This window comes from Rhinolophus sinicus, chromosome 5 (genome assembly GCF_057876585.1).
Source record: "Rhinolophus sinicus isolate RSI-liver-muscle chromosome 5, RSI-T2T, whole genome shotgun sequence".
NCBI lineage: Eukaryota > Metazoa > Chordata > Mammalia > Chiroptera > Rhinolophidae > Rhinolophus > Rhinolophus sinicus.
The window spans coordinates 88,880,403-88,906,966 of NC_142505.1; the positions used below are offsets into that span (position 1 = coordinate 88,880,403).

At 42.2% G+C, this 26,564-nt stretch overlaps 1 protein-coding gene across 5 annotated transcripts in view; it reads right to left on the reverse strand.

Annotated features, from left to right (window-relative positions):
- SH3TC2 (SH3 domain and tetratricopeptide repeats 2) overlaps window positions 1-26,564 on the reverse strand; it is a 108,203-nt gene that overhangs the window by 29,313 nt on the left and 52,326 nt on the right. For 4 of the 5 annotated variants that reach the window (XR_012489829.2, XM_019734346.3, XM_019734345.3 and 1 more), the window contains 7 exons: window positions 16,609-16,692; window positions 13,018-13,145; window positions 10,013-10,118; window positions 8,115-8,258; window positions 6,857-7,058; window positions 6,012-6,085; window positions 3,517-3,712 (listed from right to left, as the gene is read on the reverse strand). Coding sequence is in view for 4 of the 5 variants with exons in the window: in XM_019734345.3 (XP_019589904.3) it covers window positions 3,517-3,712; window positions 6,012-6,085; window positions 6,857-7,058; window positions 8,115-8,258; window positions 10,013-10,118; window positions 13,018-13,145; window positions 16,609-16,692 (934 nt within the window). In the remaining variant the exon portion in view is untranslated. The remainder of the gene's footprint in view (window positions 1-3,516; window positions 3,713-6,011; window positions 6,086-6,856; window positions 7,059-8,114; window positions 8,259-10,012; window positions 10,119-13,017; window positions 13,146-16,608; window positions 16,693-26,564) is intronic. The other variant, XM_074313742.2, reaches the window with a different exon arrangement.

Consider the following 26,564-nt stretch of genomic DNA (forward strand, 5'->3'; position numbering starts at 1 on the left):
CATTTAAGTATATAAATTTCCTTTAAGTAACACTTTATTAAAGTGAACTACAACTGCTACAATGGGAATAAATCCTAAATTTATAAAGTCAACTGAGAAAAAGGCCAGTTGCAGTGAAAACATTTAAATACACAGAACTATAGTATTTTTCGTGTATGGAACAATACCTATTTTTAAAATGTATCAGAATAAGGACTGGAAACATACATATTACCCCCAAATAGAGTTTGCCTCTGGGGTGGGAATCGGGGCCAGAGGATGAGAGTAGGAAGAGGGAAAAAAGTGTCTTCGGTTATATGCAAAGATATTTTTCCTTTAAAATACATACACACATGCACACTCACACACACTGATCAATTTAAAAAAAATAAAACTTTTTTTTAAGACACGAAGGGTGTGGAATTCTGTCCTTCTCAAAAGCTCTGAGGTCCCTGAAGTCACTTTGGCCAAATAGAAATACGATGCCTGTTAAGAAAGAATGCCTGCCTCAAGTTTTAAGAGCTGGTCTTCCAGATTCTGTTGCTGTGAAACTAGCTGATGTTGAAATCTGTGCTCTAAAAAAAGAAAACCACAAATTTGCTTCTGTGGACTAGCAGGATCCCTTTCCCACGTGTCAGAGGCACAGAGTAAATCTGAATCAGAAAATAGCTTCTGAGGAATTTCACTCTCAATATACTTCCTGTTTGGTTGCATGAATGAATGAATGAATGAATGAATGAATGAATGAATGAATGAATGAATACACACACACACACACACACACACTTTAAGAAGTAGTATACCAGACAGGGAACCTGTGGGAAGAGGATGGAGGCTTCGGCAAGTGCTGGACCATCTTCAGAAACCTGACACCAAACAAACATAGGCTAAGAGTGACACCCAGTGGCCACACAGCGGCATAGCACACAGGAATGATTCCCAGGACTTCCGCACGCTGGCTGGGGCGTGTGTCCAGGTTGTTGGTGGGGTTTTCCTGATCGTTGTGTTTCAGGAATGTCTGTAATTTAGAGAGCGCTTTGTGGGGATGCAATGAGCCAGTTCTCTCCTCTCCTCTTCGCTGCCTGTCTCCTGGCTCACTTTCTTCTTTCCTACCGTGTGCCATCTGGTGCATTGGGTCCCTTAGGTGACATTGTGGAAATAGGAGAAGGCCTCATGCCACCACTGCAGTACCGGGGCTGATGGCCTTCAGGGTGAGAGCGTATCCCTTACAACCAAGCCCGCTAAAATGGGATAAATTAATTTAGTGGTACTGAGTTATTGTCATTTGGGGTGAGGTATGAGGTGCTGAAGTCCAAATATAATTTATGAAATGCGACGCCTGCCCATGATATCCTATTAAAACGGCCTCTCAAAGATTACCACCCACAGCGGTAACAGCAATAACAAGAGCCAATATATATTCATCACACAAAGACACACCCACACACGGTTCCAGGCACCACTGTAAGTACCTTACATGTATTAGCTCCTTGAAACTCGCAACAATCCTATGGGCAAATACGAATATTGCATACACTTTACAGATGAAAATTGAGACATAGAGAGACAAATCCAAAGTCACACAGCGACTAAGCTAATGGAGACACACGATGTGCTCACATGCCCAGAAACGCCTTTCCGGCAGTTTTGCTCTAGAACTCACTCTTGATTACTAAGCTGTGCTGCCTCCCAATGACCAGTGACCTCTCAATGACCAGTGGCCTCCCAGAGGCCAATCCCAAAGGACTCTGACAGTGTTAAGCATCCCCCTTCTTCCCCTGTGCTGGTCGCTCCCTCTCAGAGGACGCCCCTGTCTCCTTTGCTATATTCTTTCTTCCTCTTCTCTGTAAATGGTTCTTTCCCGCCAAGGCTCTGTTCTCTTTAGTCTCCCTTTTTCTCCAGGACCCCGGCTGCAGCACTTATTGGATTTAAGGTCAGGATTCTGGGGTTCCAGACCCAAGGCCCTGAGTCCCGCCCTTTCACTCCTGTGTTGTCACTCCACTTCCACTTTGAGCAGTGGTCTCATCTTGGCCAAGCACTGGCCCCGTCTGGGGAGCTTTCATAACCACCACTGCCCAGGCCTCACCCAGCCCAATGAGATAGAACATCTGGGGGTTGAACGCAGGTACGTTTGCAAAACTCCCAGAATCTTTAAATTCTCCTTGATTGGTCCTCCGCAGTGCCCTCTCCTCTGCCTTCCTTCTGCCGCTTCGCAAGTGCCCTTGGTCTTGGCCTTTTCACTGCTCTCCTGCTCCAGGTTCTCTCCCTCACACGCACACCTCCCCCAAAGCCAGGGTCAGCTTCCAAGAGAGAAGTTCCAGCCACATCATGTCACCCCTGCTCAGAGACACTCAGTGGCTCCCCATTCTCTGCAGGACAGAGACAGGCCCTGGCACAGGCCTTCCCTGTCTTCCATATCATGGCCCCACTGAGACTTTGCCACACCAGTGCCCTCCTGGTGATACCCTGCTTCTCAAAAAACATGAGTCGTTACTCTACATCCCCTCACTTTCCCACTTGTCACCGCCTCTGCCCATTTACATCTGTTGAAATGTCTTACATGGTGCAGAGCTAAACTCCAATGTCACCTTGTTCATGAAAGTTCTCTTGATACCCTTTTCCTTATAAACTCCTACAGGACCCCACCCCCTCCCGGAGCTCAGTGAGTGATCTTCCTTGTTGAGAGCTACTTGGGTCCCCACATTTCTGTGGGAAAAAGGACCTATCGTCTCCTCCCCCTACAAAAGATAGGGCTTAGAGCTCTGCGCTCGGTCCACTCTCCTCAGTGGCTCTTTCCCACAAGAGAAGGGTTTCCAGTCTGAGTGTTGGGAGCCTTAGATATTCCGCGGGCATTTTCCTGGTGTGGAGGGTTATGGCGCCAGCGTTAGCAGCCAGCGCTGCATTCCCTCTCGTAGTCCTTCCTGGGCCCAGGCTTCCTGCCATTTCCAATCCCTGTGCAGGAAGCCCACCCCAGAGAGATTGCACAGTGCTGGGGAGCTCTGGCCCTCCGTGACAGGGTGTGTGGGGCAGGCTGGCTGTCTGGGCTCCTCAGAACCAGCTCTTCTGGAATCAAGGCAGAAAAGAGTAAAAGCTGCACTCTACCCTCCGGGCCAACACCGACTTCACACACTAAGGTTGCAGCAGACACACCTAATGGGAGGGACTCTCCATTGACTAAGCTGTAACCTACAGGCTCCACATGTGTTCTTGCCTAGATGGGCCCCTTCATCAGATAGGATGAGTGGCAGAACGCAAACACCAACACTGCATACTCAGTGCCCAACAGCAAGCCTTTGTCTTGGGCTGTGCTTCTCTCCTCACACAGAGGAGGGCCCCCATAACCACCTGTTGAAACGAACTGAATTGCCTTGCGCCTGTCACTCATGTGTCAGCTTTGCATGTCAGAATGTGCTCCTCTGGCTCCATGGTACCAGGGAGCCCTGAAGTTCCTCTGCAAACCTGCTCAGATGGGGCGGGAGCACTGGGGAAGGCAGCCCAGCTCCACAACTTCTCAGAGGGTCTCTCTAGCATACTCACATTGGGGAATACGAATCAGGGTCTACGTTCCTGGTGGGGACAAAGCCCACTTCTCCTGAGCACACAGACTTGCCAATGAACCACGGAAGCCCAGGGATGACAAAGCCGATGATTTCGATGCTTTCTCCCTGGTGGAAATTCAGTTCATCCTTTTCTGCCCTCTCATATTCCTTCCAGGCCTTACATTTTCCTCTGCCTGTGGGGAAATAGCACACAGGTCAACTAAATAAGGCAGAAAGAGCTGAGACTTCCACAAGCTTTCAATGTATATAATACAAAACGAGGGGCACCCACACTTTAGAATTTCAAGGACCAGTAAAATTTCCCTACTCGCCCCAAAAAAGAAATTGGCAGGGAAGACACAGGGTCATTGCCTTTTCATTTTCCCAAACTAGGACACTCAACAATACCATCCACTTTCACCATCATTTTATAAAACAAAAGATGTTTTCATAAATATAGGAAAGATCATCTTAGAATACTGGATATACCTTAAAACTGAATAAATTTAGCTTACGGAAAACTAGAAAGTTCATTCCCGTGTTTCCCTGAAAATAAGACCTAGCCGGACCATCAGCTCTAATGCGTCTTTTGGAGCAAAAATTAGTATAAGACCCAGTCTTATATTAATATAAGACTGAGTATAATATAATAATATAATATAATATAATAAATATAATATAATATAATATAATATAATATAATATAATATAATATAATATAATATAATATAATATAATATAATATAATATAATATAATATAATACCGGGTCTGGAGCTGATGGTCCGTCTAGGTCTTATTTTCGGGGAAACACAGTATATTGTCCTACTTAGTCTGACTCTGGCCATTATCATGTAAACACTTCATCGTGGTTTGCACAAATCCACAGGCCAGGGTGAGAACCATTGTAGGATCTCTCCATCTCCTTCCAGCTCCTTTGGCCACTATGACCCTCAATCTCCCCAACTGTAAAATGGGGATAATTAAGAACACTTGTCTTTCATAAATGTTAGGAAGAGTCAAAGAGATAAAGTGTAGAATGCCTGGTACCCAGTCAACCCTCAATAAATGTTAGCCTCATATCACTGGTGAACAGAAAACTGCAGATGACCCAAAGGGATCTTGAAGTCTCCCCTTCCGGTTATGGTCATTACCCAGCTTGATAAGTTGCCTAGCTAGGATCTAGCAATGACATATTTATGAGCATTGTAATGTCCAACATGTATGTTTGTTTATTCAGATTTCCCCCGGATCCCCAAAAGTTCAGGAGAACAGCTATCAGAATCCCCTTTTTATAGATTAAAAAGTGGGAGAGGCACAGAGAGGGTCTAGAATTAGAAGTATCCCTTCTTTCTACAAATCCTCCTTTTGTTGAGCTAATGGTTGTTTGTTTGTTTGTTCGTTTGTTTAATGTGCCTTGGTTTCCAGATTTGCTTTAGATCCTCTGCTAAAATTACTGGCCTTCTTGTTTTTCTGACATTATTTATCAAGTTTTTATTGATCATGTCTTCAAGATCAGAAATTCCCACCACTTTGCGGGCTAATAGAATCTACAATGTGTTAAATACTTACAATGTGACAAAACTGTACTAAGTGATTTACAGATGTCATTTAGTTTAGTTCTCATGACAATATTTGAAGTTGGTTTTATGGTAAAACTTACTAATGAGGAAGTTTTGGCATTAGTGAGGCATGTGAATTGGCCGAGCTCACACTGGTTTTAAGTTGTGGAGTCAGAATCTGAGCCCAGAACAGATTTCGCAGCCCCATGTTCCTATCTACAAGGCCATATTGCCTCAGATAGCTTAAAATCTTATTTACTGCCGACCATTAATTAGATGTAATGTCTGGACTCCATAATTCCCTCTACTTATTTTTTTAAGTTTTATTTGGGCTTAGAACTTACAAAATTGTACTTTGTGCTGGGAGACTCTAAGAATGACGATGAAAGGAATGTATATTCTAGATGACTTGAAAATATTGAAATTTATTATCTACTAGATACATATATATTTACAAGTCTATGTGAGTGTGTGTGTGTGTGTGTGTGTGTGTGTGTGTGCGTGTGTATTTCATTCATTTATTCAACAAATATTTACTGAGTACCCACTATGTGCCAGGCATTCTTACTCTTCCTAAATTCAAGATGAATTTCATAAAACACTAAGGGAAATTAAAAACACTTTTTTCAGAGATAGAAAACAGGCAGCCTGCACGCCCACACCAGGCTTCTTGTTCACCCATACACCTTTAAATCCCTGTTCCCTACCCATCTCTAACATCTTCCATCCAGGCTTTCACGCTTCTGTGTGTTCTGCCTGCCCCTTTAGGCATTTGTATCTATAGCTCTGGATTAAGACCTCTCCTTTCATAGGCAAGGAAACCCAGAGGTGAGACAGGAATTCAGATCAACTGACTCCAGACCTGTGGACAAAAGGAGGAGGCAGGGCAATGTTATCTCCCTGACAATATAGACTCTTCAATGTAGCCGTACCGATCTGATAGGAGCCTGTACCATCCCTCTTCCTGGAAAGGCCACAGCTTCCTGGATAATTCTTTAGGAACCATCTGTCAATGGAAACATGGGGTTTGTAAACATGGATTTCAAAAAATTAGAACAGTGAGCAGAATAGTCCATTTAAATAACAATTACGATGATGATGATAAGTATTATTCTTAATACTCTTATTCTAACGATGGCAGGCATTTACTGAAAATTTACTTTATATCGGGCACTGTGAAAAGGGGCGTTCAGATGGCCTGTCATGTTTCTGGCTCTGCAATTAGATTGTCAGTTAACTCACAAAGGATCCCTTCCATTCTCACTGTCAAATTCTCTGCCAGAGGCACGCACAGGCCCCCAGCCTGTGTAAGTTTTGTTGTTACTCTGTATGTTTGAGTTCCCAGTGTCTTCCAGCAGGATTTCTCACATTTTAGTGTGAAAAAACTTCCCTTATGTTTAAGGGGAGCTTATATAAAATTCCTGGATCCAATTCCAAGAAAGTCTGAGAAGAGCCAGGGGGTCTAAATTTGTGGTAAAATCCCCAATGATTCTGATACAAATGGTCCCCAGTCCTTACACTGATAAATACTACACTGGAGACCAGGCCGTATATTTCCTCTTAGGTACAATATCCAACGAAATTTAGAGTTGTCTCCCATTTCATCAAATGGTGCAAATGTTGACTAATAAAAAAAATAATAACAAAAGAAAAAAAGCTACCCAGATTTCCTTCCCTCCCTGGCGCCGTGGATGCCTGTGTCTGCAAGCATGCTTATTCTGTTCTGCAGATATCAGTATGCTCGGGACCCTCTCTCAGGAGGCGGGTGGCTACTCACTGGTGGAAAGGGAGCGGCAGGGGTTCCAGGGCTGACACCTGCACCAGGCCCCGCTGGCCAGTCACCAAAGACACGCCTTCCCACTCCGACCCGCCTTCAGCTATCTTCACTGAGATTAACTCGTTCTCACAAAGGGTCAAACACTCGCCTTCCTTCTCGGCTGGCTGAACCATGGAGCACGTGGCCCGGCAGAAGAAGTGGCCTGTAGAGAATGAGAAAAGCCCTTCCAAGGAGTAGCAGCAGGAAGTGAAAAGCGATTATCAAAGGATGAGAACGCTCTCCAGAGCCCAGACACGTTCCTTCCTGGGAGTAAAGTACAGTCAGACGAGGGGGAGGCACTACAGGAGATTCTTGCCATCCCGGGAAAGCTGGTACCAGGAAAAGAGCCACTGAGAGGGAAGTCACTTAAAATAGACACCAAAGGTTCTGAGTAATTCATGACACTAAAGCTTAATTGGGACTTCACCTTGAAAAAAAATGAAACAAAAACTTATGAAAATATATTTCACAGAACTTCAGTCCTAATTGTAATTTTACACTTAAATCTTAGGACCAACAAAGGATAAATAACGTTGATTTGTGTGAATGTGATTTCTCCGACTATATTTTACAGGAGCACAGTATGACATTCTTTCCTTCATGTATGATTTGTGCAATGCAGTCATAAAGAGAACCGTTTTGCAAAAGATCCTATGCAAATTGGGCTCTCTGCTGAGTCTACGACACCATCAGCTATTGACTGGTCAGATGGAGACGTGATCAGATCCTCCCTTGCAAACAGATTGGTGGGTGCTTCCAGCAGTCCCCCATTATCCCTTTCTGCAATCTCATGAAATCTTTTGGGTTTTGCAAGATTTGCAATTTTATATTACAATCAAGTTATATCAGATGTTTAGAAAAGTGATTCTCAGTCTTGGATGCACATTGGAATTACCTGGGCAACTTTCAGAAAATACAAAAGCGTGGGCCCCCACTTCTGGAGGTCTAACTGGCCAGGAGCCCTAGCACAGACACTTCTGGAAACTCCCCAAGTGATTCTCACATCGGACCAGCAGTGAGACTGGCCAGCATAGCTGTTTATATGATGCCCACGTCAAACTGAGAGAAAAGTCTGGAATACTGTAATAACAACTTGGTCATTTGTGACTATTATGATGTTTGAATGGCTTTTGCATCTCTTCGTACCCTAATTATCTCATGGACCCCGATAATAAATATCCAGATAAGACCCCCATCCTCACCCCTCCTCCATGCTCACCTTCATGTGTCAGGAGTCCCAGGAACATTGTTTCCAGGTGTTTATCATCTACTGACACTTGGATCTCTGTATCCTCCACCAACCTGCAGTTGAGCCAGTACTTGTGGTCAAAGAGAAGATGCTCCAGACATGCAGATACGAAGCCTAAGAAGTGAAGCCAACAATTTGCTGATCGACACGATCGCTGCCCTTAGCTGAGCACAGAGGAGGTGAGCAAACTCCCTCCTGACGTTCCCTCCCAGATCTCCATCCTCAACTCGTCCCCACTGAACTGGAATTAGACCAATGCGAAAGGGGTAGCTACAACATTTCCAGAATGAACTGACTCTTCTCAGCACCTGTTGGGAAATGCCAGTCGTATTAAGTGATATTTACTATTTTTAACATATTATGGGTCTCCATAAACGCATAATGAGATGACCAAACCCAATTCCTTTTTCTAAAATACATCCATGGAGGAATCTCCAAGATTACAACTTGACTCCGGGAGTTCCTGGCTCCCCCTTAAAGTTCTCCCGACGTGAGGCTCAAATTCCTGTACCTCTGACAATGCAGGGGCTGGGACAGGGGTTCTCCATGGCCCACAAAGGAGTCAGGATTTATTTCATCCTCCCCACTCTAACCCTCTGTCTCACCCATGCCCAGTAAGCTCTCCCTTGTTAAAACCAGACTAGAAACTATGCAAATTACAAAAGTTTAACAATTATGAATAGTATTGTAAACATGCCTATACATCTAAACTATTTGTATTAAAATTTTGCTTCTTTTTTATCATCTATAAATCCCATTGTGTGTTCATCACCCAGAGTCAGTTCTCCTTCCATCACCATATTTTAATAAAAAAATAAAATAAATAAAAATAAAAATTTTGCTTCTTTTGAGACTCCCTCTACTTCTTAAGTGGCAAAAACCCATCTCTTTCCATTCTGACTCTCCATTATATCGATTAGGCCTTGTGTGTCTTCTTTCCTTGTGCTTCTCGTACTTTAATGCACACAAATCACTTGAGGACCTTATTACAGTACAGATGCTGGGTCCGTAGGTGTGGGGGGAGGCCCAGCATTCTATTTTTCTACCATGTGCCCATGTGATGCTGGCATGGAACACAATGAATAGTGAGGGTTTCTAATGTTCACAGCAGAAGATGTGTGGCGTGGAGAGCAGAAAGCCGCCATGCTGACGGAAGGAGAACTTACACCTCCTAGCTGTGAGCCCTTGCACCAGATTGCTTCCTGTGTAAGTCTGTGTGGAGTCCAACATTTTCTGGGAGGTGTACAAGGTGCAGCAAGTCAGGTGGTCTCCTCTTGCTTGACCTGCTTTTGCTTAGTAACCTTACCTTTGCTGTCACACGTTATTCTCCATGGAGCAGGTAGGTGAACCATTTCCCACCACAGCGGTACTGGTGCTGTGTCCAATACCCTCCTTTGTTTTCTAGAAACCCTCCAACCTGAGGCCCCTGTAACAGATAACTCCCCATCACTATCTCTGACTCTTTCCCAAAAACATGGAATAAAATATCCAGAATTTTAGCATTTTAAGCAGCTACTTTGATCTTACTCAAGACTGATGCCTTATTGTTTTTTAAACCAAGTGCACATCCGTCTCAGTACTTTGAATTTAGTTGGTGACCAATAACTATTTGCTAATTGATTGGTGGTCTAGTAAAGAAGTCTCTCCATCAATACAAAAAAGCGTTGCACACGGCATTTTAGAGTAATAGTTAATATTTGCTTTAGATTTAGTTCTAGGCAGGTTGGGCTATTTCCAAAGTTAACTACCCAAGTTAGAGCTCTACTTCTTTTAATTATCTGAGCCAAACCAATTCCTTAATGTCAAGCCATCCAAATTGGCTGAACTGTGACCTAGGTGCTCTTGCACCTGTCAGCTCCGTGTCGTACCTAAGTTTAGGTAGGTGGAGAACCTCCAGATTTCCTCCATGGTCTTGAAGGTGATGAGGAACTGGGCCTCCTGGGACTGGATGTCCACCAACCTGGCTGAGAGGTCCTGAGGAAAGAGGACAGTGAGTCAGCCTGGGATGACAGTGTCCTGTTAAGACGCTCACATAGGTACAAAATGCTTTGTATAGATTTCTTGATTGTGGTGTTGAATTTTACATCACACACACCAAACAAGGAAACAACCTAAATGTCCGTCAATAGGAGTCTGGTTAAAATGAATCAGATATATTCTGGTATCATGCAGCCATAAAAATTTAAAAAATGAAGAAACCCTCAGGCACTGACATAGCCTCCAAATACACACTGCTCAGTGGAACAATGGCAGTGACAAAAAGAAACCAGAGTGTAGAACTGTGTGCAGGGAATGCTACATTTTGTGTAAAAAAGAAAAAAGGTGTATAGGGAAGGGTGGAAGATAAATCACAGGAGGCACCTTGGAGGCAAATTGGACTGTGAATCTATGGCTATAATTATTTTTATGAAGCTGGCAAACGGAAACACCAACACACAAAAGTAAAAATCAATCCCTCCTCCTACTACAGATGATCAATGTTAACACTTTTGTGAATTAACTTTGCATCTTTTTTCCTATATGTGAGTTTCTATGTAACTATTTTTATGTAAATAGCATCACATACATAAATTATTTTGTAATCTTTTGTCACTAAACAATATTTTGGGAACCCCCTCCCATGTCATTAAATGATCTACATTATTTTTAACGGTGACATATACCATTGTTGCTGTCACATAATTTATTCTTAACATTTCCTTGTGGATGAATATTTGAGTTGTTTTAATTTTTTTACTCCCCTAAACAGTACTGTGATAAACATCCTATACCTAAATCTTTGTACACATCTTTGATTGTTTTGACACAAGTAATTCCAAGAAGTGTAATTGGAAATGCAAGGATATGCTCATTTTCAATCCTAAAATGCAGGAGCCAAACTGCCTTCCAGAAAGGTTGCACCAATTTACATGTTCACAAGCAGAGCAAGAGGAGGCTTACAAGCCCTCCCCACCTTTTTCTTCCTTAAAACCCGAAAAACAGGCCTGAGTCACTGCCCAGATTTGGTTTTCCCCTAGAATCTTTCTCTGCCGCTTGCCCAAGCCTCTGGAGTTGACTGTAAAGAGTGTTTGATCAGAAAGTCCCTCTCCCCCACAGGCCAGGTCTCGCCATCAAAGATCAACCCCTGGAATCCTGAACTGGGAGAACCTTGGGGAAAGAAGAAGAGGGTAGGAGGATCTTCCTTTGGAGAAGTCAGAACTTGAATGCTCTGCCATGTCCCAGGATGCCGAGCTCCTTGGAGAATATAGATTCTGGTAACCAGGCAAGGGGTTCTAAGCAAAAACTGATTTACAGAGAATTTACTAATTGCCGAGCACTTCACCAAGAGCTTTTATGAGCAATACCTCCCTTAACTCTCACAATAACCCTAGGAAAAGAGTACCACGACAGTACTTCATCTACTCTAACATGCACTTTTACTACATTTAACCATTTCTGAAAAAAAAAAAAAAAGAAAAAATAAGGAAACATGGCGTCATACTTAATTGGCAGCATTTATTTACTTTCTTAGAGGTAAACAAAATAATGGTGCAATTTATAATCAAATGGCATTTCAGGTTTAATAGAAAACGGCATTATCCTTGTTTTAAAATCAAGAGACTGGCGCAGAGACCGGTTAAGCAATTGCTCGAGTCCCCTGTGAGCACGCTGCGGCACGCTGACGGGTCACAGGTCCAGCTGACTTCTGGGCCTCAGCTTTCCCCGCAAGCTTGCTGGGCTCCAGACTCAGCCCAGCCGCCAGCGTGCTCAACCAAACCAAGCTCCTGCCCACGCCAACAGTGACCCAAATTAAAAGCAACCCTGTGGTGACAGTTAGCAGCCAGTGCCCAGGTCCTGCATCCTGGAAATTTAAAAACAAAAACACTTCCCTATTTGTCATGTATCTACTATGTATGGAGCGCATACCACCACCCGTGCATGTGTCAAGCTCTCTACAGACACTGTCTCATTTACTCCTCCCAACGAACCAGACGTGAGCTTTTCTGTTCCATGACAGATTAATAGAGCACGTTTCTATTTTTCAAGTGTATCAAATGAATGCAGAGACTGTAAAAATAACTAGGACATAGTAGTGTATTATGCAAAGTAATATTCTCCTCCCCCCACTTCTCGGTGCAACAACTTTTAACCAATTTTGACTTTAGTTCTCCTAGTTAATACCTCCTAAACTGTCAACTATTTGATTACACTCTCTTCTTCCTTGGTTTAATAATTGAAGATACTATCTTCCCACTATGAAAGATAAGGAATTGGTTTATTCACTTTATTGCCTTTTCCTCCTCTCATTCTACTATGTATAGTTATTAATTTTTGATTGGTAATTTTGGTATTTGGGAAAAAAGTATACTTAGCGATCACCAGTGTCTGAGGGGAGTTATTGTTTAGTGGGTACAGTTTCAGTTTGGGATGATGAAACAGTTCTGGACTAGATAGTGGCGATGGTTGCACGACAATGTGAGTGCACTTAATGCCAGTGAGATGTACACTTAAAATGATTAAAATTGAAATTTTACATTAGGTACATTTCATCACAATAAAATTCAAATTCACCACATTTAAAAAAAAATCTGCTTAATGAGGAAGGTATCATAATGACTCCCATTCTACAGAGACTAAGTAACTGGGAGAAGATCATACAGCTAAGAGTGGCAGATTGGAACCCACATTTTCCCTGACTCTGCCACTCCACAGCGTGCCCCATTCCGAGTTCCTGCCTGTTCCTGTTGAGCAGAGAATGTGTCTATTTCCCTTTGTTCAGTCCGATGCTTTCAGAGGGCCTACTTTGTTCCGGGCGCTGTCCTCGGTGCTGCAGAGCCTGCCCCAGACAGACACAAGGCAGGGGCAGCGTTTGCATGGCCTGACACACACTCACCTTAAACAGAGCACACACCTCCTCGTCCTGATTCTCCAGCGCCCAGAGCCGCCTCCTGGCTGCTTCCTGCAAGGGGCCATTGACACATCTCCTAGAGCGGCTCTTCACACTGAAGGAGAGTGTCAGGTCTTAAAGAGAACAGAGGCAGAAGGATGAGGCTAGAAGTGCAATATAAGGGAAGAAGGAATTAGATAAGACCCCGTGCTTCCCACACCTAAACCCTAAATGGATTGTCCTCGTGAATTAGAGATTCCAAGAGCCTTCTTTAAATTGTCCCCCCAGGGGGAAAAACAAAAAAGATGAAGCTCGGGAATGTTCTGGAATCCCAAAAGTTGCTGCACTTGGGCTGGTGATTTCTGCTTGAGCGAGGTTTATTCCTACAGTGCCTGATACTGTGGCAACAGTGCTGACACAGAACTAGGACATGTATTTCCCCCTGTGGATAGTTTGTGACAGTTTTGAACAAATGCTATTTATATATTTATGGAAATGTGTTTATATGGCAAATTTATGAAATGTCATCGGTATTATATACTTTATGCATTATATATGCAGACACATACATTTTTTCTAACCTGTTTCTAATAATGCATTTATTAATCTTTGTCAGGGTTATTGGTTAATGCAGTAAAGTCTATCTTTAATGTCTTCAAAATGCACATTCATTCAACCAACACTTGAGCGGAAGCTGTTTTAAGTGCTGGGATACAGCAGGAAACAAACTAGATATGGTCCCTGTTCTCATGGCGCTTGTATTCTTGGCAAGTAACCAGTTCCATGAGCACAATAATTTCAGGTGGAGAAAAGTGCTGTGAAAAAAATCTAACAGGGTAAAGAGAAGAGCGATGGAGCAGCTGGAGGGTGGGGTACGACTTTGGCGAGTGTGTCAGGAAAAGCCACACTTGGAAGGTTCACCTTATAATCACACTTTGCCGTGTGTCTTCTTTGGACAATAAGTAGCAATGCTGTCAATAATTACCAAACGCAATAAACCAAGAAGGTGTTGAAATGGATAATCAGAGAAGTCTCTCTTCTAGTCCCAACTTGCCAGGGCCTTCTCAAACTCCTGAGCACATTAGAGACGGCCCGTCTCACGCTGGCCTGGGCCCACAAGGTACTTCGGGACTCCTGCCTTTGAAAGGCCTGTCTCTAACCTAGAAGTCCTGAGAATGCTGTGAGACTGCTGCAGAGCGGCTCCAATAGGACATGCGCCACTGACCTGCCATTGGTGTGAACTTTGGCTGGATGTGTGTTCCCGTCCATTCCTCCCTGGCCTGTGCTCTAATCGCACCTGAGCCCTCCATGTTCAGTCGTCCAGGTCCAACCCTCATCTGGCAGCCTCCCTGCAGGCTGATATCTAGGAGGAGGGGAAGCCCTGGGGGAGGAGTCACGCAGACCTGGGCTCAAGGCCTGGCTCTGCCCTGGTGAACTGTGCCACCTGGAGCAGTTAATTGCCACTCTATGCTTGACATTTCTCATTAGCAAAATGCCTTTTACAGTACCTATCCCACAGGGGTTTTAGAGGCTTACTAAATGACATTATGCATGTAAAGATTTTGTTTGCTGCCTAGTACCTACTAAATGTTCAATAAAAATTAGCTGTGCCCCTTGCAAATTCCCCACTCCCGCCCTAGTACTCCAGCAATTACTGCTCTCACTGCCCTCATTTTGTCACGCTGTAATTAACCTTGACTTTGGGTCTGTGATTCCTTTTCACCAAACTTGCCTCTCCTGCCATTCTAAAACATGATCCCAAATCCCCTCTAGAATCTCTCTCGGAATAGCCGCCGATGAATGACAGCCCCTTCGGTATAAATCCCATTGCCACACACGTGAATCCATGGATGTGGAACTCAAAATAGCTGGATTTCATAAGCAAACTTCTTTTGAGACCTCAACCAATGACGGCTAATACTCAGAGCCAAGCCTCCTCGGGGCTCACTGAGGGATCCACTCTGCCCTCTGCATCACCAGACGGAATAAATCAAGTTCACTCTAGTTTTAGCGTAAACTGTATTTGATCTTCTTTTTTTTTTTAATCCTTCTGAAAACTGGTTTTTCAATCATGATAATGTATCTGATTAATTCCGTCTGCGACTCTTCCGCATACAGGAGAGGTTGGCAGCAGGAGCTGAGTCTCCCCTTCTCACTCGCATGACCTTCCTGGAAACAAACAGCACCATGGAGGAAAACGCTGAAAGAGGAACAAGTTCAGCCTCGGTCGATTAAGTTTCACCTCCACATGCCCCTTGCTCATTGGCCTTCACGCACTGATAAAGCAAAATGCTGACTCCACTGTGTTCATGAAACAACAGATGGTGATTCAGCTTTTTGCGGGGCTGGCCCAAGCTGACAGACAGATAAGTAGATTGACACAATAGAAAGAAAGGAAGGGCAAGATTTTTCTCATTGTCAGCCAAGCAGTTTGACAGAATTTGAAGTTGGGAAAAGAAAGAACCCAGTGTGACATTTATGCGATATCTATTTAAACGATGTATGTCTTTGAAAACATTCATAATGTACATTTCTTTCACACATCTATATTTTATCTGCTGGAGAGAAGTCCAAGTCTGGACGGAGCATCGTGGTCTGAATGAGAACTGGGGTTTGAGTCCCTTTCTCCTCACGTATTAACTGTGGGGCAGTGGGGAGGTTGCCTCCCTCTCTGAGACTCTGTTTGCCACTTTTGAAATGGGCAATGTAGTGCCATGTCCTAGAGGTGAGCACGGGAGGGTGAGAATCACTTAGCATATGTTTGGCACATAGTTTGCCCTTGAAAATGGTGCCTGTTACTATACAACAGAAATTGAGTCTTCTCAGAGTTTCTGGTACCAGGTTCTGCCCAGGTGTAGCGCTCTCTGATGACAACTCTCCCTGTGCCAACTTCACGGAGGTCTCTTAAGGGGAAACCTTGGGAGAGGCGTGTATTGAGAATACAATCTTTTTTTCACATTAATTTCAAAATCTTTTTCTGCTTCTGAAAGATCATACAGATGCCCTTTTAATCAGCCAATGTCACCTCACATATTCAAGCTTTTATTCACTTATTCACTTATTCAACAAGTATTTATTGAGACCTACTATGTACAAGGTACAGTTAGGTATGATATAGAACACAAATGTGAATGTTCCATACGTGTATTTATTCAACGATGTATGTAAGTATTTATTTACCAAACATTTTCTGAACACAAGCTATGTACAAATAATTATTTTAGGTGCTACATAGAATACACAATTATTCAAAAGAAATGTATCCCTGCCCTCTGGCACCTTAAAATCTAATCTATGATATACTTTCCCTAATACAGGAAATACGTATGGTGCTCCTACTATGTGCCAAATTGTGAAGAGCTTTGAGTGTCAGCCTAAGAAGGTTTAAATGAATCTCGCAGGCAATGGAGAGCATTAGAAGATTTGTGAGCAAGAGAATATCGTAGTCAAGGTCATGCCTCCGAAGATGCATTTGGTGGTGGTCCTAGAAAGGATACGGGGGGAGGGAGGCTGCAGATGGGAAAGATAAAGGGGTTACTGCAATATTCTACACGGGAAAAAATTATTTAATAGAGTTTGTCTTTGGGGCTTAGATACCTGGAATCATGTTCTGTGGCAGGAAACATTTTTCCTTCTCTTCAGGTGAGGATGTGGCTGGATCCTTGGAAGGAGTTTCTTTACCTGGAGGAGATCGAATGAAAACTCATTTGTGGAAGTATAAGCAAGTTATAAGTAAGAACTGCAAGTTTTGGTCAAGTGATCATTTTTCTCCAGGGCTGGTGGCATGGATGAATTCTAATTGTTATCACCATTGCCTTATAATTATTTAGTACTCAACTGTTATCAAAAAACTGTCATACATGTTATCTCAATCCTAAAGCAGTCGGCGTGTCTCCATTTGATTAAAATAAAAACAGATTCCTACCCAGAGATCAGACTGAGTCCCATGGCTTAGTACACTGAAGGTGCTCAATACATGTTGAGCCTACAAGGTCATTATAGATCTGACTACAGCAAGGTTTAAGGTCAATGGGTGGATATCGGAAGTGCTGCACCAGAGCAAAGGAGAGTGGCATCATTAGAGAGATGGCTGGGGCATAGCTGTAGTGACCCTGAACTATATGATTGTCCCCAGACTGTCCTTCTGTCTGCTCACTAAATACCGTCCTGTATGGGACTTCTCTCATCCCTGGGTTTCCAAAATATTCCTCTTTGCAGCTATAGAACTGGAGTGAAAAGGAGAAAAAAGATTAGGGAGGAGAAAAGATGGCAAAGAGTTGAAAAGAGTAGAGTGTTACTATAAAACATGGGACAATAGATATAAAGGAAGGGAATTTCACATGTATTACTATGGATTGTAGGCCTCTTTCATGGTATCCCCAAAATACAACAAGAGAATGCAAGTCCTTAATACATTACGGTTGCTTACTCTGTTCTTTTGACTATGAAACTGCTCAAGGACTATACTATGGGGTCAGAATATGATATTGTCTGGTCCCGAAAAGAGGGATAAGCAATCTTGGCTCAACCCCTCATTTAATCCTCCCATTTTCTTCACTTGTACAATGGTGGTGGGTCAAAGTCAAGCAGGCCCACCAGGTGTGCATTCTGGACCTGTGCTTCTGTTGATGCAGCCCAAGCTGCATGTGCTAAGTGACAGAGCAATCGTGTTCCGTGCAATCACTGCCGGTTCGTGCTGAACCCAAATCCTCCTCTTGTTGCGTGGTGGCTACGCCTCCTCTGTGCCTATGCAGCTCGATTTTGAGATCCAAGTGGAAGACCTCCCATTTCGTCATAGCAAACACAGTACGTTTTGGTGATGAACAGGGAGAATAAAGTGGTTTTGGCTTAAATAGGCAGAAGGAGGGGCCCATCAGCTCACAGCTCTTCATCCAGTAAATCTCGTTAGGGTTCAGTGCTGAAAGCTAAGCAGCTTAGCTGGAAAGCTGGCAGTAATGAGCTCTAGTTGAACAGGATCTTTTCGTAGTTCTGCCCCCAGGAACTAAAAGTAACTGTAGCAAAAAGACACTGGCTTGGGAATCGTGAGATACGAGTTTGAGAACAATCAGATTCTCCCACACATTAGTTAAGTGACCTTGGGCAAGACATTTCATGTGTCCATTTTCTCAGATTTCACTTTTCCCACCCATAAAGGAGGGATTGCTCTAAATGAGTGCTTCTTAATCCTAGCTGCCTATTTGAATCATCCAGGTTGCTTTTTGAAAATACCAGTGCCTGGGTCTTATTTCCAGAAACGCTGATTTATGAGGTTTGTAATACAGCCCAGCCACAGGGAATTTTTTTTAAGTTCCCCAAATGCTTCTAATTTTAGTCAGTGTTAAGAACCACGTGTCTACATTGGTGGTGCTCAAACTCTAATGTGCAGGGACATTACCTGGAAATATTGATAAAAATGCAGATTCTGCCTCAGTAGCTAAGCCTGACGTCCTACGTTTCTAATGTGGTCCCAGGCGATATCCCTGCTGGTCCCAGGATCACACCTGGAGTGGCAGCCTGCTCCTCTACTCTAGCACAGAATTTGGAAACTGGTAGACCAGAAGCCACAGGCCATAGAAAACTCACAAACATTTCTTTTTTCTTTTTTTTTGCCCACACAGTGAAGTTTTAAAGTTTGAATTGCTTGATATTATTTAGAAATCAGGATGTTTTGCACAAGCCGGATGCTTGGCTGTGCTTTGAGAACTGGAAGATCTGGGGGCCTTCATTCTCACGTGGCAACAACAATCAGCGGAGGCTGAATGGTTGCTGCCCCTGTACAGCGCATTTGTTCTCTGGCCATCACGATGCCCACACTGACAGGTCACCCATTTACACTCAGCCTTGGCAAGTTTTGAGAGTGTGTCCCTTATGTAGGACTGCATAAGAAGGACAACAACCTGAGGATGATGAGGGCCCATGAAGTGAGTCCACCTTGAAGAAGGAAGTCCAGGATGACGACCCTGATTGTGGGGAGAGGTTGGGTACACAGCTCTGAAAGGATGGGTGAGGTTTACAGCAGAAAATCGCAGAGTTTCACAGAACATGATCTGTGGACTGTCTGTATCAGAGTTACTTACTTGTAGGTACTTGTTTTGTAAAAGATACCGATACAAAAAACTTATAGAAAAATATAGAATAACATCTGCATGACTTGGAGTAGCCAGTGATTTCTTAAAACAGAATGGAAAAAACACTACCCACAAAGAAAAAAAATGGATAAATTGGAATACATTAAAATTAGAAACTCCTGTCAATCAAAAGATGCAATTAAGAGAGTGAAAGGAGACAGAGTAAAAGAAAATGTAAAAAAGACGTATATTTATCAAAGAGCTAGAATCCAGACTATATGAAAACAATGCTAAAAGTCTTTAAGCAATAGATAGGCAACCTTCTACAAAAATGGGCAAAAGGCTTGAATAGGCATTTTATCAAAGATAATATTCAAATGGCCAATAAATTTATGAAAATTTTCTCACACTCATCAGGAAAATGAAAGTTAAACTCTCAATGGAACACCATTACATAGACTGGCTAAAATGAAAAAGACACAGAAAACCAAGTGTTTGTAAGGATACACAGCAACTAGAACTCCTATAATAGATATGGCAAGTGTGAGAATAAGTTTGAAATTTTTCACTTCGCAAAACTGTTTGACCGTATCAATTCAGGCTGAACAAATGCATACATACATACATGTATATGCATAAGATTCAGCAATTACCCTCCTAGGTACATACCCAAAATAGTACATACATATATTCACCAAAAAACATCTACTAAAACATTCAGAGCAGCAGTATTCATGGCAGCCAAAACCTGGCAACAATGCAAATGTCCATCTACACTAGAATGGATAAGTAAATGATAGTAGGTACAATTAAATATAATACAGCAATGAGAATAAACGAATTGCTGCCACAGGAAGCATCATAGATGGGCATTTTCATCTTGTAAAAATTCTGTACCAAGCTGTGCCCATATAATTCAGTGCATAATTGTGTGAATCGTAAATTTTTATAAAAATTTGCCCTTCTCTACCTATTCTACCTCAGAATACTTAGAAGTAGCGTCTAGAGGTGTATGTTTTTAATTAGCACCTTGGGGATTTCTGATGTCCTCTCCAGTGTGAGAGTCTCAGGCATAGAGAGAGCCAATTCACCAGATGTCCTGGGACCCATGAGCCAGAAACCAGCTCCTTGAGAAACAATAAGGAATCTGGAACATGAGCATGAGCTCTGCAATAGGAAAAGCAGTTAATAGTTGCACAGCGATTTACATTTTACAAAGCATTTTTACACATGGAATTATATTTCGACATGGAATTTGAACACTTGAGCTGGGCCTTGAAAAAGAACCAGAGACGATTCCAAGCAACAAAAACTGTCATACAGAATGAAGTACTGTAGGAAAAATACATGATGTTTTGGAAGTAACCCAAAAGGTCCATGGTGGCTATTGCTTAGCCATTTTAAATTATCTTTCCTATATTTTTGTCTACTTTCCAAATATTCTGTAATGGTCATGCCTTTGCTTTCTAACCCTAGAGGCAAGTAGAGAAATGGCTAGAAACAAAGACTTTGGAGTCCATCTGACTGTCCTGGCTAGGAACAGATGGACTTTGGAGTCCATCTGACTGTCCTGGACTCCACCCCTTGTTAGGCATGGGACCCATGTGAACCCAGTCTGTGTGGTTCAGATGGGGCTAACTCCACCCCTAGCTCCAAGAGTGGGCACATGACTGAGACACACGCCAATCAAGTTATGCTGTGCCATAGCCATGCAAACAATGGTAAGCCAATGAAATTTGGTCCTAGGACCCTCATCAGCACTTTTCAGGAAGAAAAGAAGTCTTTCCACTGCACGTGCAACTGTGATGATGACAGCCCGGAGCTGTGGGGCCCAACACAGGGAGAAAGCCTACCTGAGGTTGAGGCCAACCCAGTACAAACAGAGCTTAGGAAAGATAACTTCATGATAACATCATTTGAATATCTTGATCTAGCCAACCTGAAGCAAACAATCCCTGGACTTTTCCTTTTATGAGTCAATAAATTACTTTCTGGAAACTAGTTTCATTAGTAGTAGTAGTAGTAGTAGTCAGAAAAAGTTACTAACAATTCAAAAAACTCTGAAATTTATTTAAAAACTGCCAAACTACTTTTCAACGTGGCTGTACCATTTTTTATTCTCATTAGCAATGTGTGAGAGTTCCAGTTGCTCCACATCTGCACCAACATTTGATAGTATCAGTCTTCTCATTTTAATCATTCTATAGGTGCTCGGTTGTATCTCATTGCTTCAATTTGCATTTCCTTAATAACTGATGATACTGAGCATTTTTTTCATGTGCTTATTTGTCATTCGTATATTTTCTAAATAAAAGTGTCTATACAAACGTGTTGCCCCATTTTAACTGTTACATTTTCATTACTGAGTTACAAGAGGTGTTGTTTGTTTTCTTTTAATGTTCTGTATACAAGCATCAGATATATGGTTTACAAATATTATCCCCTAGTCTGTGGCTCCCTTTTTCTTTTCTTGGTAAAATTATATGGGGCGGGAAGCAGGATTACCAGTAAAGAGTTCAGTAGGATAGGAGTAAATGAGTTTTGGATGCACGTGAGATGGCAAAGGCCAACCTGTATGTTCCAAAGAGGTGGGTGACCATGGGGCTAAACTTGATAAATATGGTAAAGCCAGGACAGGGAGAGTATAGTAAGGAAGGCAGAGAAATTAGAATGGATACAGCAAGCAAAAGGGAGTCATGAAACATTCTTGAGCTTGGGAGTAGCATAATAAAAGTGGAAATTCTACCTGGAGTGGCACAAGAAGGACAGAACAAGGCAAGAAAGCCAATGGAAAAACTTATGGCAATCCATGTGGACTGTGATCTTGGCAAATGAGAGGTGAGGGAATGGAGTGAATGATATATTTTAATGTAAGAAAAGAGAAGGCATCTTGACATATTGAATATGAGAGATAAAAATAAGAGGCAATAATCAAAGAAAACGAATGTTAGAAGGAATTTAAGAGATCACTTTTTTTCCCTCCTAATTTTACTGTTGAGAAACTAAGGCCCAGAGAAGAGTAATGATTTTTACCAAAGTCAAACAGAGTTAGAAAGAGACTCAGGGGCCATACAGATCACTGGATGCAGACCTTGCTGTTTCCACTACACTAACCTGACCTCAGAAATCTGAGATCTAGAATCTTAATCTGGGAAACACCTAATCCACAGAAACTTGGTGGAAATGAGAATTCACTCCCATTTCTCCTCTCTGTTTCTTTTTGCTCCTACCCACCCACCTACCCCAACTTTAAGAGGAAAACTAAACAGTAAACATTTCCCTGCATGCTTTTTTTCTCCATCCACATATTTGCCTTCTTTGACCTGACAAGCATACCACCAACAGTTTTTATGATGTAAACCCACGCTGTTCTTATTGGGACAAATATCAAATAAAAATTATAGCTACACCTATCTACATGGAAATAGCTTAGATAATAATATTGGGGGGAGAAGCAAGTGGCATAATGATATGATTTTGTTTAATTTTTAAAATCTTCAAGATAAATTTTTTGCAATGAATATGTAATAAAAGCCCAAAACCACTGAATTCATGAAAGTGATTAACTTTGGGAAGGGAAAAAAGAAAACCAAATTGGGAAGAACTACGAGGAGACCCTTAATTGTATCTGTAATGCTTTATTTTTTCAAAAAGTAGGAGAAAAATAAAGAAGTTCTGAAGCTAATATGGTGTAAAATAGAAATTTACTAATGCTAGATGGTAGTTTTCTTGTTCTAATATTATCTATTATCAGTGTGTTCAAAATGCCTCACAAGTTTTCAAAAATTCAAATGTGAAGCATCATTTACTATTGCCAGCACTCACCTTCAATCTCCTATTATTATACTAATGGTTCATATTTACCTAAAAGGTTGAAAGGGAAGTTACAAACACTAACAATTGATGTAGGTAGGCGATTTGACAAGTATCTCTCCCACATCCTCTGTTTAAGGGTATAAGTCTGTCAAATTTCTTCAAGAATGTGTTGAAGATAAAGGGAAAGTGCTAGAAGCTTTTAAGCTGACAAACTTTTTTTTTTAAATTTTATTAGTTTCAGGTGCACAAGACAAAGCAAAACTTAGACGTTTATCATTTATATCCCTCACACTGTGTGAACCCCTCTCCCCCTATCCACTATCCCTCTGACATCGCACAGAGCTATTCCATTTCCACTGTCTCTATTCCTAATGCTGTACTCCGCTTCCTGTAACAATATACATACAAATATATAAATATACATACTATATATATTTATATAAAATTATAGTTGGCATTCAGTATTGTTCAGCTTCAGGTGTACTGTTAAGCTGACAAACTTTGACATGACTCATTCTATAATCGTAAGTGAGCAACTACACTTTATTAAACAATGGCAAGAACATTTAAGTCTGGGAAGTCAGAGATGATGGCAACTGACCAGAAATTCACCATCTCACCTCATGCAATTGGGAGATTTCCTTTTTTTTCTATGAACAAGCATGTTTATTGAAGAAATTTTATGGGACTACAAAGATGGACTTAACCTGAATGTCCACCGATATAGGACTAGTTGAATACATTAGAACTATACAAGGAGATATTAGACAGCTATTAAACCACATTGGCTCTATAATTATTGATTCAGAGGGATATTATGAAATAAGCAAATTACAGAGCCTTGTGTACAGTATGTGTGGCAGAGATTGCTAAATGTCCCCCAAGATCCATTCTCCCACTTTTCCCTTCCTTTTTTCCCCAAGTACCTCCAAATTTTAACCAGGCACATGACTGGCTAGCTAAAGTCTATTGCTAAGCTTCCTTTGCAGTGAGTTGTGTGCATGGTTCCAAAATCTGACCAAGGGGAAATGAACATTTGTGATCTGCTCTTTTTTTTTACTGGATCCCTTTCAGGTTTTTATTTATTTTATTCTATTTTATTTTTTATTATTAGATTCAGGTGTACAAAACAATGTAATAGTTAGACATTTATATCCCTCACAAAGTGATAACCCCCTCCCCCAATCTACTGCCCCTCTGACATCGTACATAGCTGTTACAGTTCCACTGACTCTATTCCTCATGCTGAAGCTGAAGGGGTACAGCAATTGGGAGAGTTATGTAAGCAAATAAGAACTAGCAAAGGGAGCAAACGCTGCTGGCCACATCCATGTGTAAGAATGTAGCATGCCTGGTGTCGTCAGAACCAACATTAATCATTGCGTCACACAGCAGCAAACCAGCTGGGCAGCTAGCGGTCCAGGGCTCAGTTTCATCAAGAACCTTCTCCTTTCCTGCTTCCCTTGCCCCTGAGGACTGTTGATCCTCGCTGTTTACTCCGACTTAGACAGACAGCAGCAGCCAAAGAAACATGAGCACAGACTCCTATTCCAATGGAGTCAGGACTTAGGAAGAAGGAATGTGAGAATGGTCCCTGTTTGCTAACAATAAAACAGCCCACATTTACTGAGAGGTTATCGGAAGCCAGAGCCTGTGCTAAACCCATGAGATGAATTATCTGAATTAATCCTCACAAAAGCTCCAGGTAATAGATACTACCATTAGATCCAGTTTACAGACAGGAAAACTGAGTTTTGAGGAATAGAGTAAAGAAATAAAATAAAGTCACTAGAGTCAAGCTGCTAAATTACTATTAGGTTGGTGCAAAAGTAATTGTAGTTTTTGCCATTGTTTTTAACCTTTTAAATCGCAACGACTTTTGCACCAACCTAATAAAATCAAGTCTGTGGAGGGATGAGGAAACAATTCTGTTGTTCTAATGAACCTGAGAACTTACACCTTTGGACTTCCCAGTCTTGTGTCATTACCTGAATATCCACGGAATCTCCAGATAATATCCTAATTATCCCCTGAAGTGCTAAGGAAAGAATCTTCCTGCATCCGAGTCAGCTGACTTCCATCATCTAGACCACTAGAGGATCACGGGAGCCTAAGGATGCAGGACTGGTTCTTCTCAAGAATGTCCTCTTTACTATAAGAACACTTGGCTTTTCTTCCTGCTCTGGAACCCTCTGGCTATTGCCTAGTTGTGTTTACAGTTTGCAAACCCTAAGGCCCTTGAATAAATCTTTATCATTTATTTCTAGCCAAAGCCTCATGTTGCATTTACGCTCAGTTGAAAGATTCAAAGAATATCAGAGATAGGCCCAAAGTCACAAAACTATTAAGTGACCCCAGGATGTATCTCGTACTTTGTTCCATTTCTCTAAGATAAATAGGGGCACTTAGAAGGGGATGTTTATATCACGTAGCCTCAGACCTACACCGCCTACATCAACAGCCCTAGGCAAAGGCCCTGACAAGTATGCAGAACAAAATGGAAGGATCTCATGAGAAGCCTCAATAGAAATAAACAGCAAGCTAACGCTTGGTGAAAAAGTGAATCTCAGATGCCAACCAATTATTAACAGCAAAGTGAGGTGAAACAATAAAATAATTGAGTGATAGAGTTGAAGAACTTTAACAATGTCTTTTTCAATGTTTGTTTGTTTGTTTGTTTGTTCGTTCGTTTGTTTGTTTGTTTGTTTTGAGCTATGGAATTCTTTTACATGAAATCTTGGGCTGAAGGACAGATGTTAAACAGAAGCAGAGCTGCTCCATTTGAAGCTGGGGTTCAGGGAGCAGGAGCAGAGGTCCCAAGACACCTCCAAAGGCCAAGTTAATTACCCCCTCATTTTATAGATGAGCAAAGAGAGGCCTAGAGAGAGAGTGTGTATAATATGCTAGAGCCATAGAAATGTACTTAATATGGCTAATATTTATTGTGCTTAATTAACTGTGTGCCAGGTTGTTTCAAGTGTTTCAGGGGAGTCTTAAGCCCCACCACAACCCTCTGAGGAAGACACAATTATATCACAAAATCCACAGAGGAGGAAACTGAAACTTAGAAAGGTTAAATAAATTGTTCAAGGCAAGTCAAAGAACCAAGATCAAACCCAGACATGATGGCCTCAAAGGCCAGGTGATTAACCGGGAGATGCCTGCTTCATGGTATTGTTTGGGGGGGTTGTTTACTTATAATTTTAGGTCCAAGGCAGCCTCAGTCTGGGAGCCTCTCCCTGTTGGACGTTCCAAAGTGCCCAGGCTGGGACTTCAAGGGGCGGAAGCAGAACATGGCTGCTTCCAGTTCGCTTTGAAGACCTCTAGTGTTTCCACATTGCTGAGCCCAGGTAACAAGACTCCCGGGGAAGGTCATCTGTCAGTGATCCGAAAGCCTTGTCTAGGGGTTCTCCTGGGCTCCCCTCCAAGGAACTATGGCAGTGCTCCAGGAAGACATGGAATGCTAACAAAGGTTGGGAGTGCTTCCTTGGTGTAATGCTCTTCTATCTCTCCACTAGTCCTTCCCCAACCCACTCTCTCCCCCAAACCCCCAAAGCTGCCAATCACTCTGATAAATGCCATTTGTGTGACGACAGGGCCCTACCTTGGTCTTGCTCTGAAAAGAAGCAAGGAGCAAGGGTGACCAACCATCTTGATTTGCCTGGGACT